General features: G+C 44.6%; 1 protein-coding gene across 1 annotated transcript in view; it reads left to right on the plus strand.

The window, feature by feature from the left end:
- The window catches only part of LOC119377310 (uncharacterized), an 88,672-nt gene that overhangs the window by 36,619 nt on the left and 32,631 nt on the right, over positions 1-19,422 (plus strand). Inside the window, exons 6-10 of the mRNA XM_049411570.1 lie at positions 211-366; positions 2,442-2,524; positions 10,850-10,997; positions 14,339-14,452; positions 18,987-19,064. Coding sequence (XP_049267527.1) covers positions 211-366; positions 2,442-2,524; positions 10,850-10,997; positions 14,339-14,452; positions 18,987-19,064 — 579 coding nt within the window. The remainder of the gene's footprint in view (positions 1-210; positions 367-2,441; positions 2,525-10,849; positions 10,998-14,338; positions 14,453-18,986; positions 19,065-19,422) is intronic.

A 19,422-nucleotide genomic window follows, 5' to 3' on the forward strand; every position in this document is an offset into this window, starting at 1 on the left:
CGGCGTTGTTGATGTGACGTAGTGACAATGCACAACAATTGAAAGGACGAGGACAACGGACGAGAACACAACGCATGCTGTGTTTTCATCTGTTGTCGCCGTTTCAAGTGCTTTACATTGTCACTCCATCAGCTCTTGCATAGGTTTAACAGATTTTCGTTCCGTGTTGCATCACCTCTTAGGCACTGCTGCTGCAACGTTCTCTCGCAGACCATCTACTACGTGGCGAAGAGTATACCACACAGTACCCCGGCCACCTTACTGCTCTCACTGGCCGCATTTGGGCTACTCATAGTCTTGAAGGGAGTCATTGCTCGCCAAATGAGGCTTTTCACAGTGGTCCCTCTCCCATCAGACCTCATTTTGGTGAGTCATAGACTGCTTGATAATTCCCCATTGTTACAGTGGCCTGCTTGATATCTGCAAGGAAGTATTCATGTTCGATTCAGTAATTCTGGTGGCAAAATCGTTGGCAAAGTCGTAGGTTACAACAAACAAAAAAGTGCGAAATTGTGTAGTATTTATTAAAGGCACGCTCTAGATGGTATTGTACACCCGCTCGAAACAACAACGTTGGTTAAGTCGGCGACTGAAGTTTCTGCATTATAAAGAGGAATATTATCGTAATTTTATCGCTGGTTCCTGAAAATCAAGCCAGGCGTGGTGAAAGATGCTTCGCTTGCAACGTCTTGATGATTACCGCATTTCAGTGCTGTGTCTATTAACTTGAGATGTTTATGAATGCTTATTAGACCTTGAGTTCAAGATGTTAAAGTATGTTCAAGTATGTAAACATATCAATTAGCAACGAAAAAATAAAGATATGCAGTTACAGTTACACCACTTAGAACTCTATTCCGCTCCTTGAAAGGCACTAAGTATTTGGAATATGCCTGACATGAAATAGAAAGCCGTCGCTTCTGTGGGTGCCGTCATGTTTGTTTGACGCAAAGCCTTTGGGGCAGGCTTTGGGGCTCCCGCTAAATTCGAGAAATAGCGTCCCCAACGCAATATCCAGACGCTGACTGGGTCTCGCCCATGCGCAGCGGCCTCGCCGCTATTTCTTTGGGGCCTCAAAACGGTTGGGGCCCTTATTCAAAAACTCCCTAAAGTTCTTGTTTTGCGTTGGCGGTGACTGATTTGACGTCAGGTTGAACTTTATTTGCGCTGCTTGCAAACGCACGAAATTGCTTGTTATATAACAGTATGAATGCGTCACAAAATCAGGAAAAAGCTTTTTCATTTGGCTCGACAAGAACATCGTATCTCTTGTGCCGACTCTATGTCTTTCCTCGTTTTTGCAACATATTGCAACACACGTAAGTGAAATAGGTTGTCACCAAGAGTAAACGAGTCCCACTTTTCTACAGCATGGTGAACATCGCGAAAGCACAGGTATGTGGCATGGATGATAAGGTTTCGTAATTTCTAGAAATAGCCTGCCCAGTCGGCTGCTTCATTCGTTAAAGTAGATATAATAACGAAGTAGAAGATATAATATTAGATATAAATACAAGTAACGCACAACGAACAGCGATATTTTTCCTGAAAAGCACCAGAGCAAATTTTACAGTTTTGACGGTGCATATAACGTTATGGATATCTATAACAATACCACCATTCTCTTATTGCTAGGTTAGCAGCCTTGTAACATGTGAACTAAATCAAAACCGATAGCAGACCGCTTCAGAGTGCAATTTTGTAGAGATTTAGGATACCATAGTCTAACTTGAATTGTAACTTCAAGCACATGGGTAAAGGTCTGGGCGAGTTCTTGATAGCTTGTGGCAAGTATTTTTTGAGAAACACTTAAAAAGCGAGCACTAGAAAAAGGCTGTCTTCCTAGTCCTCGTTTTTTTAAGTGGTGCACAAGTAAGCGCTATATAGAAGCGGATGCGAAGAATACAAGGCTTTATTTTGTTCGTGCCAGTCCGTTTATGTGTGGTGCAGTGTTGCCACAAGTAATAAATCGTCGAGATATTGTTGCTTCTGGTTCCCACTTTCAAGCGCAGAATGTCTCGCTTAGTTAATTTCACCATTTCTTAGAGCGGAAGCAAACGTAATTTCTTTGAATTACGTCAATGAGAGATGGCAAAACATTTTAGTGCTCTGCTCTTTCATTTTCGAAAATTTCTGACCTCGCATAAAGAACAAAAGCAAGTCCTTAGCTTATGGATGACACCTCTGTAAACCTATGATTCCTATACAATAAAAACTTCCCGTGGAGATTCCAGAAGCGCTTGTGCTCTTTGAGTGAAGCTCGCTTTCGGTGTCCCGTTCGGTACAGGTGAACATACTGCTCAATAATGATTCCGTGACTTACGTTTTCTGTTAAACTTACATTCCTACAGTCGGTGTAGTTCGCACATGTCGAATAAACAAAAACAGCTTCTTCAGCCGTAGTTGCCTCTTCCTAAAAATTCTAAGCCTCGTTTCTTCAGGTCGCTGTGGCCACGGCAGCTTCTCATTTCCTAGAGCTCGACGTCAAGCACGGGGTGAAAGTTGTTGGGCATATTACCTCAAGGTGAGTTGCAGAGATCTACGTGTGAGTTCGGGTAAACGGCTTGACAGCGTTGCTCCGCCTGTCTGGCTCCAAACTGCTATCGGTAACAAGTTTTATAATCAAGCAACGTAAATTTTCAACGAAAAAAAGCTGATGCCCCAGTATCTAAACTGAATCACATGTGAATTGTTAAAGGACCCAGTATATGCGAGCGTTGGATATGTTTCCACATGTATCATACAGATGCCTATATAGTTGGCCTTGTCGGTTTTACATACTTCAAGGAATAGCGCAAAAAATGACAGGACAACAGAAGAAGACGCACACAGCGCTGCAAGTGATACGAGCGTTTCTGTAAACCCCAAGGTTGTTAAGGTTCAACCATACCTCAATGACGTTGTTGAAAGAGAACTGAAAAACAGCGTCTCCTTCTTAAAAAGCATGCTTGCTGCGAGACTATCACACACTCTTTTCTTCCGCCAAAATGACTCTTCCGATTCCCACAGTGTTTGGTATGATTGTTTGTGTGCTTGTCGCAACTAAAATTTTATTTCTATCAACTAAAAGTTTATTTCCGTGAAATAAAAGCTTGAGTTGCGAGTCAGCGCCCGTATTTGTCGTTTCTTGCCCGTCCTCGTTTTTCACGCTGTTTATTTCGTTAAAGGTGGAAGCACACCAACTAGCCCAACTAACCGTTCTGACACACCTCACCAATTTGAAAATATGTGACAATTTACTTCATTACTATGACCGTTTTCTTCAAGAGCTCTCGAAACAAGCGTGAACGCTCTGACACCGCTGTTCGGACAAATTGGGGCTGTTGCCGGTGTAGTTCTGCTTACGGACTCTATCGTAGGAATTTCCATTGTTTCTGAAGATATTAACCATCTCAGTTGTGCCTTAATTGGAGGCACAATGCAGTAATTCTGTGCAAGTTTTGGGATGTCGAGTCTAGCGAAGGGCGAATCCGGACATAAAAACGTAACGATGTCATGTTCAACTAGGAGCCGCATCGGGAGAGCATTCTGCCGCTACGCACGTCTGGGTAGCGGAGCAACAGTAATCTTCCGGGCTTAGCAGCCTGGTTTTGTAGCCACCGCCGGTGACGTATCCCTCGGGTGACGCTGCGGTGGCGCTGTGGCTTATCGGAATGCAATGCAGCGTGCAGCAGTGTCATGCCGGCCTCAATGATTGCGAGGTGGAGACTGCGCGGAATTATGCGCAGATTGTGTCGCCATATCACTCCTCTCCTCCCCCTCCCCGCGGAGTGGAAAACCCTCAGGGTTGTAGAAATCTGTGAAGCGCACCCGACGTCCATAGCGTGTAGTGAGAGAAGCGCACTGCGACGTCGGCGGTTGTTATCGACGCCTGTGGATGGATTGGCATTTCCTGATCAGTCAGAAGCGATGTATGCTGACTACAGCCGGTGAATAGAAACGCGCACGTCGTTGCCGTTCACACGCAGGGTAAAGTTTTTGTCATAGCGATGGACGACCAAGTTGGGACCATTGTAGGGCGGCTGGAAAGGTCCGCGGACGGTGTCGCCACGGAAGAAAGCGTGCGTGCACGTTGCCAGATCCTTGAACACGAAAGGTGTAGGCTTGCAGCGGTGAGCTGCAGGTGACGGGCGGAGGGCGGCGGTGGTGCGTCGGAGCCGGGCGACGAAGTCGGTGGGATCTGACGTCGTGGTGTTAGATGGCATCGCAATGAGAAATCCCTTTGGGAGACGGAGTGGTTCCCAGTAGACGAGCTCTGCTGGTGTAGCCTGAATGTCCGGCTTGAAGGTGGCGCGGATACCTAGGGTTACCGCGGGGATGGCCTCGGGCCAGGTTGAGTCTGGGTGGCATATGATGGCTGCTTTGAACTGTCGGTGTAAGCGCTATATCATCCCGTTGGCGCAGGGGTGGTAACTGGTGGTCCTCAAGCGCTCAAATCCGAAGGTCGGACGGTGGAGCCTGAAAAGATGCGATTCGAAATGTCGTCCTTGGTCGGTGTTGTCGCGGCGAGGGGAGCCACAACGAGCATCCAGCCGACGAGGAAAGGCGAGGCGACTTCCTCTGCGGTGATTCCCTCAAGGGGCCATGCCTCAGGTCGTCCAGTATTCCGATCGATGGCGGTGAGCAGTGTCGATAGGGTCCAACTGGGGGAAAGTTCTTATGATGTCGAGGTGGACGTGTTGAAACCTACCAGAGGGCTGAGGGAATCCTCCGAGTGGTTATACGACGTGCCTGGAAATATTAGCGCGCTGGCATTGAATGAAAGAACGCGCCCAGGTGCGGCAATCCCGCTGCATGAAGGGCCGGACATAGCGTCGACCACAAGGCGCGTAGAGGCTCCTATGCCGGGATGGCTGAGGTGCAGCTGGTTGAAAAGGCCACGGCGTCGGGACACGGGCACATAGGACCTGCTTCGTCCTGTCGACATGTCGCAGTAGATTGTGGTCGTCGACTCAGGTATGGGGACTTGTAGCTGTAGTGAGGACCCGCCCTTAAGAAGTGGCTGCAGTTCCGCGTCCGTAGTCGGAGCCTCCGCGAGGACGTCAGCTGTTGTCTGCTAAGAGCTGATAGCTGCCACACGTGAAAGTGCGTCGGCGACCACGTTGTCTTTCCCGCTGATGTGTACGATGTCGGTGGTAAACTTGGCAATGAGCGAGAGCTGGTTGTGCTAACTGGCAGGAGTTTGTCGCGCCGTTGAGGGAAGGCGTGGGCGAGAGGTTTGTGGTTGGTGTAGATAGTGGAGTGTTGTGCTTCAAGAATGTGGCGAAGGTGTTGAACTGCTTCCTATATTGTCAGACGTTCTCTGTAGTTAGCTGGCGAACTCGTCGGGGCGGTGGTCATGGTTTCGTCGGTGGAACTGGCCGTTGAAGATGTCATTTTGCGAGCCGAGAGTTTCTTAGAGAAGAACGCCAAGGGCTACCAGGTGTTGTCTACGCGTTGCATGAGAGCGGCGCCGACGGCGAAGCCAGAGGCGTCCGTGAAGCGTCCCAAGGGATCTTCTGGTTGGGATGGGAGAGAAGCGTGGCGGTGCAGAGAGCAGCTTTGCATTCTTCGAAAATTTTCGCTGAAGTCGATGTCCAAGTGACAGGTTGGTTTCCTCGTTGACCAGCCAAAGCATCGTGTAGGAGAGCCTGCTAGTCGGCGACGTACGGCAAGAAACGCATGTAAAAGTTTAGCAGGCCGTGGAAACGGCGAAGGTCTTTAGCGGTGGTGGGTTGAAGGTAGTTTTGCAGGTCTGAGATGCTCTGAGGCAAGGAGTCGAAGTCTAGCGGTTGTCCTGTCTCTTTCTATGTCGTCCTTTGTGCGTGTTCGCTAGAAATATGGAAGCTTTGAAGCAAGGCTCGAGTTCCCTCTGTTGAATCTTCATCGCCGAGTAAATGGACGGCTGAAACGCCGAGCGTGCTGTGCTGGACATTCACGAGTACGCCGTGGTCATCGAGGCGTTGGAACAGTAGACGAAGGTGCCTGTATTGTTTTTCGGCGTTACGGGAAAATGCCAATATATCGTCAAGATAGACGTAGCAGAAGTCGAATCCGCGGACGACTTCGCCGATGAATCACTGGAAGGTTTGACCAGCGTTTTTTAGGCCAAAGCTCATAAAGGAAAACTCGAACAAACCGAAGGGGGAATGCAGTTTTCGGGACGTCGTCCGGCCTGACGGGTATCTGCGTGCAGAACTTCGCCAAGTCTAGCACAGAGAAGACGTGGTATCCGTGAATCCAACGGCTGAAGTACTTCGTATGGTGGACAGAGTACCTGCCCGGGATGGTGCGTGCGTTGAGGGCACCGTAGTCCCCACAGGGCCGCCGGTCTTCTTCGCTACAAGGTGAAGTGGCGAGGCCCATGGGCCATCAGAGCGGCGAGCGATTCTATTGCGGTGCATGCCCTCGAACTCTGCTTTAGCTGTGCGCATGCGGTCTGGGGCAAGGCGATGGGTGCGGCATAAAATCTGGAGTTCTGAAGTGGTCTGGATGTAGTACACGGTGGCGTGCTGCACTTTGCGTGGCAGCACGCTGGGGCGCGTCAAACCTGTAAATTCAGCAAGGATGTCGTGATATGGCGAATGATTTTCAGCGCTGAGCTGGTGAGCGGTCGTTCTCTGGCTTTTTTTTATTCATATACCCTAAAGCCCATTCGGGCATTACATAGGGAATTTTGAGACAGTTATATAAACAAACTTGCAAATAAGACCATTGGTAGTACACACTGAAAATAGTCAACAATATAAAACATATAACTATTAACAAGGCCGGGTGCAAGAAGATTCGTAACATATAAATCACATTGTTAAGACAAAGTTACAAAATCAAGGATGCTAAATAGAGCGAGATAAAAAAACACTCCAATTATACACTGAAAATTAAAATGCAATGAAAATTGAGCTGAAAAAATTTATTTGTACAATGAACAGGAAAAAAAAAGAACTTGTATATGTACATACATGCACATACCCACATGTATAGGCTAGTCATACATTCAAGAAAATCTTCAAGTTATTAACAAAAGCGTCATGATCAATGATCGAAGCTATGCCCCTCGGTAGTGCGTTCCAGTAATGTATGGCTAGAAGTAATGTTGAATAATTGATACGTATTAGTGCGTGCAAAAGAAAGGCTGTACTTTGAGTGCGTGATCAAAACGCTGGGAAATATTATGAGGTGTTTTAATGTGTGAAATATGATAACAGTGCTAGTAGTCTGCGTTTTTGAAGAGAGGGTAATGAAAGTGGGTCTTTGATATCTGTAATGCTATAGTTGCGCGAATATTTCTTGATGATAAATTTTGCCGCTTTATTTTGTATGAATTCTAGTTGATCGATCAGATATGATTGGTGTGGGTTTCAGATGACGGATGCATATTCTATCTTTGAACGGACAAGTGTGGTGTATGCTAACAATTTGGTGGAAGAGTTCGCCAAGTATAGGTTTCGTCTAATGAAGCCAAGTGTTTTGGATGTCTTACTAGTTGTCATATTAATGTGCTCGTTGCAAGTTAAATCAGAAGATAAATTAAGTACGAGATATTTAAATGTGGATACTTTTTCAATGGGGAAACCTTGAATTTCGTAATGGCTTAGTACCGATTTAGGTGCTCTTGTGAAGGTCATGGCCTTAGTTTTAGAAGCGTTAATTTGCATTTGCCACTTGTGACACCAACATGCGAGTTTATCGATATCCGACTGTAATGACTTATTATCTTGGATGTTATCAATTCGTCTGTAGACGATGCAGTCGCCTGCAAATAACATGATTGTAGATGATAAGATATGTCCAATGTCGTTGATGTAAATGAGAAACAAAATTGGTCCCAGGACCGATCCCTGGGGAACACCAGACTTTACAAGCGAAAGTGAAGATGTGTGCCAATAAAACTTTGACTTGGGCGAGTTGGTACATACTCGGATATATGCAGCGCGACTTTGACGAAGACAGGAGACACATAAAACACAGACGAGCGCCGACTTACAACTGAGTTTATTCGCACTTCGACAGGCCTTTTTTTATGCACCAAACCAGCCTGTATCACCCATCACACGGAAGCAAATAAACGACGATAAAACGATAAAAGACTTAATGATGCTGTAAGCAAAAAAACATTTATCACATGCCTATAGCAAGACGAAAAGCTACCGTTTATGCGCACCTATATCACACAAGCGAACTAATTTTTTTGATGACAAGACAGCGCAAAGAATTACACATTCCAGAAAACGCGCCAACATAAACCAAGCCGAACACACGCATAGCGTGAAATATCTAACTTGTCCTGGTGACGAGTGAAGTATGCATCTAAAAGAACAATGACCAACAACCACGGAAAAGCATGAGAGGATGAAACACTCAATGACAACCTAGAGATCAGAAATTGGCGTGAGGTAATGAAACCAACAGACTGCTTGCGCTCTTACCGAAAAAAACGAGCAATACGAAACCAAAAGCAGACAAAATCAATACAATTGACTGTGAACGGATCAAGATAATTCAAAACAACCCGGCTCAGATAAACTCAGTTGTAAGTCGGCGCTCGTCTGTGTTTTATGTGTCTCCTGTTTTCGTCCAAGTCGCGCTGCATATATCCGAGTGAAGATGTGTGCCCATTCACACAGACTGATTGGCTACGGTTGGTTAGAAAATTATTTATCCATTTTACGATTGGCGAAGAATCTCCTGTTGTCGCGTCGACGAGACAGTCGTGGCGGCAGTCCGGAAGGAGGTTGTAGTGTACCAAAACGTCTCAGCTGATGATTGGCTCGGAGACGTCGGCGATGGCGAAATTCTAATGGAGGTCATGGCTTACGTTTTTAAGCTGGATGTGCAGGCGGAGCGAGCCGTACGTCTTGATTGTGGACAGGTTTGCCGCGCTGAGCTCGAAAGACGTCGGGGAACGCGGACCTGTCGGAACCGCTGTCGACAAGGAGCCGCTGCTTTGTGATTTGCATCCTTGCATCCGTGGGGGTCTAGTGGTTATGGTGCTTGACTGCTAACCCGTATGTCGCGGCGGCCGCAGTTCGATGCCCGTGTCCTTATATTTAAGTTTTATAACACCACGTGGTCGAAATTTCCGGAGCCCTCCACTATGGCGTCTATTATTATCATATTGTGGTTCTGTTGGACGTTAAACTCAGTAAGTATTATTAGCTCTTGGGAGTGCCGCCTGTATCGTGCTGTGTTTTATGCAGAACTGCTTTTCTATTTTACTTAGTTATATTTGTTTTCCTTTCTTAGTCTTCTCTAAATGCTTTTACTGTTACTAATCACCAGGTAATCGGGGCTTGAGTGGCAATATAGTGTGAAAAGCGGCGGTGTCCTGCGGCACTTCGTGCAACTATAGAACACGTCTGACACGTTTTCTGGGCTGCACATGGTATGTCATAAAAGAAAAAGTGTTAAACGATTGCGCATTACTGAGTACGTCAGCCGATAAGTAGAATATAAAAGCAATTGCAGTTTTATATGTCCTCTAAGTAAACAAGATGCGTCGCAAAGAATGTCACTACCAGCGTTCTCGTTGATGTACACCTGTCCGCGTATTGCGAAAACCGTGATACGTCTACGGGCAAGGTAGAACTTAACAACGGTGTTTGCACGATAGGGCGGAGGCTTCTTATTGAAGATGGTAGCCCGTTATTTCGTCCGTAAGCAGGGCATCGACTACACCCAATTACAAAAGCTGCAAGCAAAAACCGTTATCAGCGAAGTGTATAAAGAGCTGTCGTGGTAAGCAGCTAAAGCAATAAGTTGTTTCGGAACAAAAGTAATATACCTTCAGCAAGAAATGCAAAACTTTGGAGTAACTAACAGACACTCCATTCAAATCTAACAAAATTGGTCTTAGTTGATAAACTTTCAAGCGAACATTTTCGTGCATCGGCGTTTAGTGCTACATTACCGTATATACAGATGTATAATAACAAATTTCCGAATTATCGAAGTATCTCAAGATACAATTAGAATGTATCATTTCGGATACAATCGGCGTTGTGGTATTTTGTATCTGTATCTCAAATACTTCTTGCCTGAGTATCTTGTATCATATCGCGATACAATTTCAAAGTATCTTTGCCCAGCCCTGGTTGGCAGAAGTGGTTTTACTGTTCCTAATGATGAATCCTCTGTGTTCAGAATCGTCTAACACCCCGCAAAAAGGTCAAGTGGTTATGGTGCTCGACTGCTGACCCGGAGGTCGCGGGATCGAATCTCGGCCGCGGCGCCTGCATTTTTGATGGAGGCAAAAATGATTGAGGCCCGTTCACTTAGATTTAGCTGCACGTTAAAGAACCCCAGGTGCTAGAAATTTCCGGAGCCCTCCGCTACGGCGTCTCTCATTATATCGTGGTTTCAGGACGTTAAACCCCAGATACTATTATAATTAGAATTGTTCTACGGACGCGTAATCACGCTGTCTCGGTAGTCGCTCTTAATATATTCAGTTTTATTTTAGAAGGAAGACTGTTTGGGCACGAATGCTATTTTAAGAGCGAAGCTGCTAAAGCTGGCAGTAAGACGTCCGTTAACAAAGCACCCCTGCTGTGCCGTTGCTAAGAATAGCGAAGCCCCTGCCAAGCCGAGGAGCAGTCGCCACCGAGACGTCGCCATAGCAACCGCCACAGTTTCTTACACCGTGGCTGAGGGAGAGTGATTTGAACACATTCAGAGTGGCAAGCTTGGAGCGTATTCCGGATCCGCCCGTTGCCGTCTCGTCTGCTGCTTCTTAGGCCAAGCACGCTGGATACAGTCGCCGCCGGCATTGCGATTCCCGTGCTGCAGCAGTACGAGTTGACGATCAAGCAGCTTCGCTGTGCAAAGCTTCGCGCAACTGTGTGCTAATCTCCCGTATATTTTTTTTCAGGTTTCCGAAACCAACGCTGCCACCTTTCGAGAATTGGCCATCGCTTCTACCCGACTCTGCGGCAATCGCCATCGTGCAGTTTGTATCCACTTTTTCCATAGCGAAACTGTTCGGCCAAAAGCAGCGCGTCAAGGCGAATGCAAGTCAGGTCCGTGCCCTCCTATTACTCACTAAAAATATAAGGCTCATATTGCTGACGAAGTGCTGCGATGTCAAATACTATAGTTCTGTGCACGCAGAGACAAAATATTGCCTGATATATGTTCCATTGACGCTGCAAATCAATACAAACTAAACGGCGGCGGCGTATGCCTGTTATATGAAACCTCATCGGCGGGCAAAAGCTCGTCGTGCAATGGCTGCCTGAAAAAAATGTTTCTAGAGCATTTCGCGCCAAAAATACATTATATGGTGGAAGTTGTGGCACAATAAAGGACACGGACAAAGAAAGTGACTACTGGACATGTCTGTGTCCGTATCTTTTTTGTGCGCCACAAGTTTCACCATGTATCACCACCAAGAAGTCAATTTTAACGTCCTTTCAAAAATACGTTAAGCTTATGCGCTCTATGAGCGTAATTCGGTAGTGTTATTCGCTGTACATATTGCATCATAACCTCGTGTCAACTGATGGCAGGCTTATGTGACATAGGATTCTGCTTCTTACCTGAGTCAGAGATTTCAAAATTTTTAAAGTATTCTGTGTCGTTCTAAAGATGTTTAAGTGAACAGCAAAAACTTGTGACACCAAAGCTTTCATATCAAAGTTGCCGATGTATTCGCCAGCTGGAATTGAAAAACAGCTTATTAGATAACTCATGATATGATGAAATATTTATTTAATGTATCCATGAATTAATTACTGGGACGCTCAGAAGAGTGACTTCTGCTGTGGGTGGCTAATAGGCGCGCTTGGTTATATATATATATATATATTTATATATATATATATATATATATATATATATATATATATATATATATATATATATATATATATATATATATATATATATATATATATATATATATGTGTGTGTGTGTGTGTGTGTGTGTTTGTGTGTGTGTGTGTGTGTGTCGTGGCTTCTGGGCCCGCGCTCGCTACAACTTGCACCGTCACGCGCGCCAACTGGCCGACGCCTGTCAAGAAATCATCGCCCACTTATCGGCCTACAGCTGCAATGGAGCCGGCGAGTCCCGGCCCCAGCTGATTTCGTTCGCTCAAACCACGGCTGAAAGCACCAATTTCGCTGTGTGCGAAAGCGGTAGTCCCGTGGTTCTTTTTGCATTTCGCGGGCTTCCCTTGCAGCTTGGAAAAAATGGTATACGGGAGACTTTCTTTATCGCAAATAATGCAATTGGGGTTTCTGAAGACGCTCTCGAACTTTGCAAGCCGCACTTGTTGCCTAAAGTCAATATTAAACAATTTAGGTAAATAATCCTAGTTCACAAATTAGTTAATTATCAAACAAAATTTAATGTAGTGCACAAGGTGACTGTCAGTAACTTGCAACTGATTTCACTCGCCCGCCTCTAATATTGCATTTTTTAACCCTTGGCTAAAGATAGCTGGGACACCCGGTATATATGGGACCGGTCTTCGTCATAAACCCATGGCCGAAACGTAAAAAAACCATTTTATTTTCGACGTGTCTCTTGTTGTTCACACACACAGACACACACACACATATATATATATATATATATATATATATATATATATATATATATATGAAGGAAAGAACCGTTAATTTCAAGGGCTCGTTTTCTTTGTTATACGCAATATTAATGAGAACTAACAGACAATAATGCGAAGGAAAGTATAGGGGATGTTTTTTAGTAATAAATGCAAGGTAAATGTGAAGAAAGAAAAGTGGACGAAAAGATAGCTTGCCGCGGGCAGGGACCGAACCTGCGACCTTCGAATAACGCGTCCGATGCTCTACCAACAGAGCTACCGCGGCGGCCATCCCCCCGTCCACTTTATAGGGTATATGTGTGCATTTAAACGTGGGAGCGTCAGTCAGCGCCGCCAGTAGCCATGACGGCGAGTGTGGAACACTCTTTTTCTGCCTGTTGGCGTCACGTAGCACGTGAACTTATTACGAGCTGGCAGCTGACCAATAATCCCTCGCATACTACCTGAAAGCATCAAGTCTGCCAGAACGAGACCCTCGCTATGAATGAAGGAAAGAAGCGTTAATTTCAAGGGCTCGTTTTCTTTGTTATACGCAATATTAATGAGAACTAACAGACAATAATGCGAAGGAAAGTATAGGGGATGTTTTTTAGTAATAAATGTAAGGTAATTGTGAAGAAAGAAAAGTGGACGAAAAGATAGCTTGCCGCGGGCAGGGACCGAACCTGCCACCTTCGAATAACGCGTCCGATGCTCTACCAACTGAGCTACCGCGGCGGCCATCCCCCCGTGCACTTTATAGGGTATATGTGTGCATTTAAACGTGGGAGCGTCAGTCAGCGCCGCCAGTAGACAATAATATATATATATATATATATATATATATATATATATATATATATATATATATATATATATATATATATATATATATATATACACATATCTATATATATATATATATATATATATATATATATATATATATATATATATATATAGTGTCGCAAAGCGGAAAGAACAGGACACAGGACGACGGTGCTACAAGGAAACACAAGGTCTGTATTGTCAGAACAAAAGAGCAGACGCTTCAACGTCGTCTTACTCAGAGAGAGAGACAGTGGTTGCTGCTCGTGCTCCTCATTTCGATATATATATATATATATATATATATACATATATATATATATATATATATATATATATATATATATATATATATATATATATATATATATATATATATATATATATATATATATATATATACATATATATATATATATATATATATATATATATATATATATATATATATATATATATATATATATATATATATATATATATATATATATATATATATATATATATATATATATATACCGTGCACTCTCCCGGGCAAGCGCCTCACCCCCTGCCCTCCCGCCATTTTTACTGCTTCATTCTGTGTTTTTATTGCTTCACGAGGGGGCTACTAACACCAATTTATGCATGCCTATTCAAAAACGCATTTATTTCATTGGAAGCACGCGCGGCTCTTCCGCCGCCATCTTGAATTTTGATTCGTGACCGTGCAAGGGCCTCCCTCCAAATCTTGTAGGAATATATTTCACTGTAGGGGTGGGGGGCGCTTACTCGGGATTTTACGGTATTGTATGTATGTATGTATGTATGTATGTATGTATGTATGTATGTATGTATGTATGTATGTATGTATGTATGTATGTATGTATGTATGTATGTATGTATGTATGTATGTATGTATACATCGCGCACTACTTCATGCTAACGATGACCATGATTATTCTTACCTGTGGTTGGACTCGCGGGCCTTTTGTCGTTTGCAGGAGATGCTGGCATACGGTATGAGCAACGTAGTCGGTTCATTCTTCTCGTGCATACCCGCAGGCTCGGCATTGGCGAGATCTGTTGTTCTCAGAGAAGTCGGTGTGAATACTCAGGTAAGTACTTCTAAAATGTAGATTGGCACTTAAGAGTGGCCACAGTTGCTCAAACGAAGCGCACTATCCGACAATGAGGACGTTTCCGCTGCGACTATGGCCTAAGATATGGCTCAATAGGTACGAGCCCTACTGCTTTCACGGACAGTCTCGGCAGTGCCCGGCTGTGTCTACAGTACGTCGCATTCTATATCTCTATGAATTCTGAGCTCTACCTTGACTACAATATATGTACCATGATAAGCTTGCTGTATGCCTTTTGCATCAAATACTATGATTTCCTAAGATATTCGTTGAACTGCATTTGTTTACGATGTTGTTGGTACGATCATATCGTGATTTAGGCGTGAAAAGCCCAGAGCCTTAAACACTGACATATCGACATATCCCACCGCGTTGCTAAAGATGAAAGCGCAGGTGCGACTACCGGATATGAGGTCCGCAAATTCTGTCGCTCATAAGCACAAGAACGTCCAAATTCACATGGACGCCTAAGTTCACTGTGGGTTAAAAATTCTAATTCATCGAATTAGACCAGGAGTCCATTCATTCCCCGTGCACCAAAATCCTATCTGGGTACTAACACGAAAATTCTTAGCATTCGCATTATTACGCAAAAACATTAAAATTTTACCTAAAGAGGCTCTGCAACAATTTTTGAACATGGTCAGAAAACGCTGCTTATTGGTTGTCGAGGCCTGCGAACATGTGAGCCAACCTTTATAGCACAGCACAAAGTTAGCTAGAAATCGCTGGCTCTTCTCTCGACAAAAAATTTCATATACGGTACACCGAAAATCAACTGTGTCATATACCCCAAAGCACATGCTATCAGCTGATTTGTGCATCGTGAGCTGCATAGTTATCGCAACCAGCGCGGCGTGCAGCGACGTACCCGCGCTGCGCTCCATACAGTACTAGAATTACATTACAACATTACACCAGCGAGAATATGATGAAACTGAAAGTGAGCCGCGTGTTCAATGAAAATGAGCGCTCAAGGTCACGACGAACGCTGACGTACTGACCAAGCTTCTTGCCCCGTTGTCATCCACCCTGCCATGCAGATTTCAGCGCGCTCACTGGGACGAAAGCAGGGATGAAGAGCTAAGAGCGTGATACAAATTCCTCCGCTCGTAATTCACGGATTCTTTTTGCGGCAGTCGTTTCGTGAAACAGTAAACTTTGATACGGAGCTCCTTTGATGATTGGTTGTGAATCTGTTTCGGGGTCCCTTTAAGATTACGAGGTGAAGCTGTGCACTAAAGAATACTATATGATATATTTCATTTTCAAGTTGGAAGATTTTATTTCACTTAAGTCTGACATACATTCGAATCAACTCAAAACAATATTCAAGTGTCCCGAAAATTCTACTATAACCGCAATATCAATAAATCGCTACCAAATAGTCGCAGAGATAGTACTGATTAAACAGAAACAATTGAAGAATACAAATTTTATACACTACTTACAATGATATTTACAAAATTGAACAAAAAGTCACAGTTTCGCCGCAACGGCGAAGCAATGAATATGATAGCAACAAGTTCGAATGTAACGCGAAGAGCGGAAAGCAGCTGAAAAATGCCAGCGCGTCGCTCGAGCCCAAAGGACGCACGAAAAGAATGCACACAGGACGAACGCGAACTATCATGCGTCACAGATTGACACTTGGAGCGCACTGCTTCAGCGCACTGCTAAAGCAGGACGCACGAAACAAACGAAACACAGGACGAGCGCGAACTAACTGTCACAGCTATTATACTTATTTCTGTTTGAACAGCGCGCTCCTTTCGCAAACGCGGCCGCTGCAGCGAGCGAAGTGACCTTCGTATGCTCTGTGACTTGAGCGCGGACATCGCGGGGAAAGCACAAGCCATACAACCCCCCGCTCCACCCCCACGCCCGCCCCCTTCTTTCCTCGGGATAAGCGGACGAAGGCGACCACGCCCTGTAGGGCGAAAAGCAACGGCGTTCGCAGGAACAGGGCGACGACTTTAAAAGCGCGCCATCTCGGTGGTGACCAAGAAAGCATGCTGAAGTAAATGGTGTATATAAATAGCTCGCCGTTACCAGGCTGAAAGACGGTGCCCTTCGTGGCCTAGCCGTCTAAGGCCGCGCGCTGCGGAGCGACAGGTCACCCGTTCGATTCCGCGCGTCGGAAAGTTTTTCTGAAGTTTTTTCTATGTGGCTCTTATATATATATATATATATATATATATATATATATATATATATATATATATATATATGTGTGTGTGTGTGTGTGTAGACATATGCATATACGGGACAGGACGGCGACGCCAACGGCAAAAAACAAGCCGAGAGTGTCCAATAATTGCTACCGCAAGAATAATATTCCGAATGTGAGTAACTTTAGGTATTTCAAACGAAGTGCGGGTCAGAACTTAGTGTACATGTGATGTGTGAGACGCAGGATTTTTTCGATAGTTGCATATTCGATCCACATGCTACAACACAAAGCGGGAAACGATAAATGTTAATTGAAGTACAGTGTCAAACCACATCAGTCCTCCACAGGTCGAAACGACATTTCCGGTTCGCCCTTTGCGCCGCTGGGTGTATTGCCACGCGCGCTTAGTTGTGTCATTTTTATCTAACTAGTCCGTTGCACGCGTAGCCGCCGCCTGCGCAAGCCGCGCCCTAATGTCTGGGAATCTTCTAGATTATCTTAGAATATTTTGATTGGCTTGAGCGCGCAAACGCGAACAGTTGAGATTATTCTCGAACTAACGCGGCCCCCAGCGGTTAGGCTCGAATGTTCGATGCGTCTTACCGCAGGGCAGTTCATCGACGGCCGACGCTCTGTTCGCCGCTATCAGTGTACAGTGCGTATTGCTGTAATTTGACTTTACGTTTCCCGGCCAAATAAAGAGTTCCATCTTGGACACGCCGATTGCTACCTTCGTCGACGTCACCACCACATGAAAATATTGATGGCATTGCTGTCATGAATCCAAGTGTCTCTTAATAAAGTTAATAATTCTGAATACGGCTCCATCATGGAATATGTTTCATTGAACTGTACGGGCCGGGTGATTTCTTGCTGCAATAGTAGTTCAAATTGTGATAACAGCGCAAGGCGATACACGAGACAGAGAGCAACGAAGACTCTGTCTCGAGTCTTTCCTTGCGCTGTGACCACAATTTGAAATGGAATACCAACTAACCCGTACCAAGACCTTGCTGCAATAGTAGCTTTTGGATCAAATACAACATGTCAACTTCCCTTATGAAATAAAATGTTCACCAAGAAGGGAGAATAACAATAAGAAACAAATGTTAATCTGGGTGCCAAACCGCAAGCGTCGGCAGTTGAATAAGTAGCTATCATATTTTTATGTATATGTGATGCAAATAAAGTGTAAATGAGCTGCGAGTGAATGAAGAACTTAAGAATTCATAATTTCAAAGTAATTTCATTACTTTTCAAAAAGAATAGTAATGTAAAGTGATTAGTATTTTCGGTAAGTTGTAATCTGCAGTGCAACTTAATTGCAATTTAAACAAATTGCGAAAAATCATTATTAGTACGATTTAGTTTCTTTTGAGGAGTAATCTTGCAATCTATGAGAGCGGATAACGCACCGTTGAGGCGCCATACGTAATATCGAGGTCACCAGTATGGTGTATAGCGTAGAATTACCAAAACGTACCTCCTCAGCAAATGTGCCACATAGGCCGATTGAAAACATTCAAAACGAGTACTTCCAATAATAATGGGTGATAACACTATGCGCTTCTAATACATTTCCTAACCAAGCAGGTGAACAACCCTTACAAGCGTCACAATTATGGTTTTATGACTTTTATGAATCGTGGAGCTTTCATGACTGGCAGGCGACTGAATTTGTGTATGAGGCCGAATAAAATACTAGTCCTTTCGCTATAGTGCATTGACCATATAAGACCGAAAAACATGACTCAGCTGAGCGAATTGGTGCCGTGATTGCCGTGAATTCCGCTTAATATATACTCACGGGCTAGATGGTGAACCATGATATTCATGAATCAAGGCACAAGTAGCACAATTACGCACACATAAAAATGACGCAAACACAAGCGCTGGACTGCAAATGGAATGTCACGTTAAGAAATAATAATAATTGTTGGGGTTTAACGTGCAAAATCCACGATATGATTATGAGGGACGACGTAGTAACGTAGTGGAGCGCTCCGTAAATTTCGACCACACGGGGTTCTTTAACGTGCCGCTAAATCTAAGTACACGGGCCTCAAGCATTTTCGCCTCCATCGCTAGTGCGGCCGCCGCGGCAGGAATTTGATCACGCGACCTTCGGCTCAGCAGCCGAGCACCGTAGCCGTGCACTAGGCCACTGTGGCAGGTTCCACGTTAACAAAGATTTCTTTTGTGTGTGCGTTTCTGTGATCGTTCATAATGCTGCAATTAAAGTCCTATAGAGAGGTCGCGGCATCGCTCACATAAGTGTGGCTGGTTCTTCGGCATTTATTTGAGTATGTGCGTGTATTTGCTTATTTTCGCTTACAGGTGTGTGGTCTTGTCTCATGCGCATTCGTGGCTGTCACGCTCTATTCTATTGCACCAATATTTCGGCCCCTGCCAGAGGTGAGTAGTACTCGATGCATGTATTACACCCTTTACTGCGTGCAACATTTGTCGTGACAGCTTCGTACGGCACACTTTCGTGGTTTAAATGCCGCATCTCTCAGGAGGTATCTGTCACAGGCTTCGTACTCGCTCGCGCCTTAGAGGCGTTCGTTCATTCGTTTATTTAGTTCCTGCTTCGCCATAGCGACATAACAGCAGGGAGGGTACAATTTATTAAACGAAGCGCACAAAATTCCATCCAGTAATCACTAAAAAATAATCATTTGAACAATTACAGGGAATGTCGGGAGTATAAGAAGCATTGCAGCTTCTTAGGCTATAGTCCGAACAAAGATAGAGTAGGGGAAAGCGTCGC

This window comes from Rhipicephalus sanguineus, unplaced genomic scaffold (genome assembly GCF_013339695.2).
Source record: "Rhipicephalus sanguineus isolate Rsan-2018 unplaced genomic scaffold, BIME_Rsan_1.4 Seq4304, whole genome shotgun sequence".
In the NCBI taxonomy this organism is placed as follows: Eukaryota; Metazoa; Arthropoda; class Arachnida; order Ixodida; family Ixodidae; genus Rhipicephalus; species Rhipicephalus sanguineus.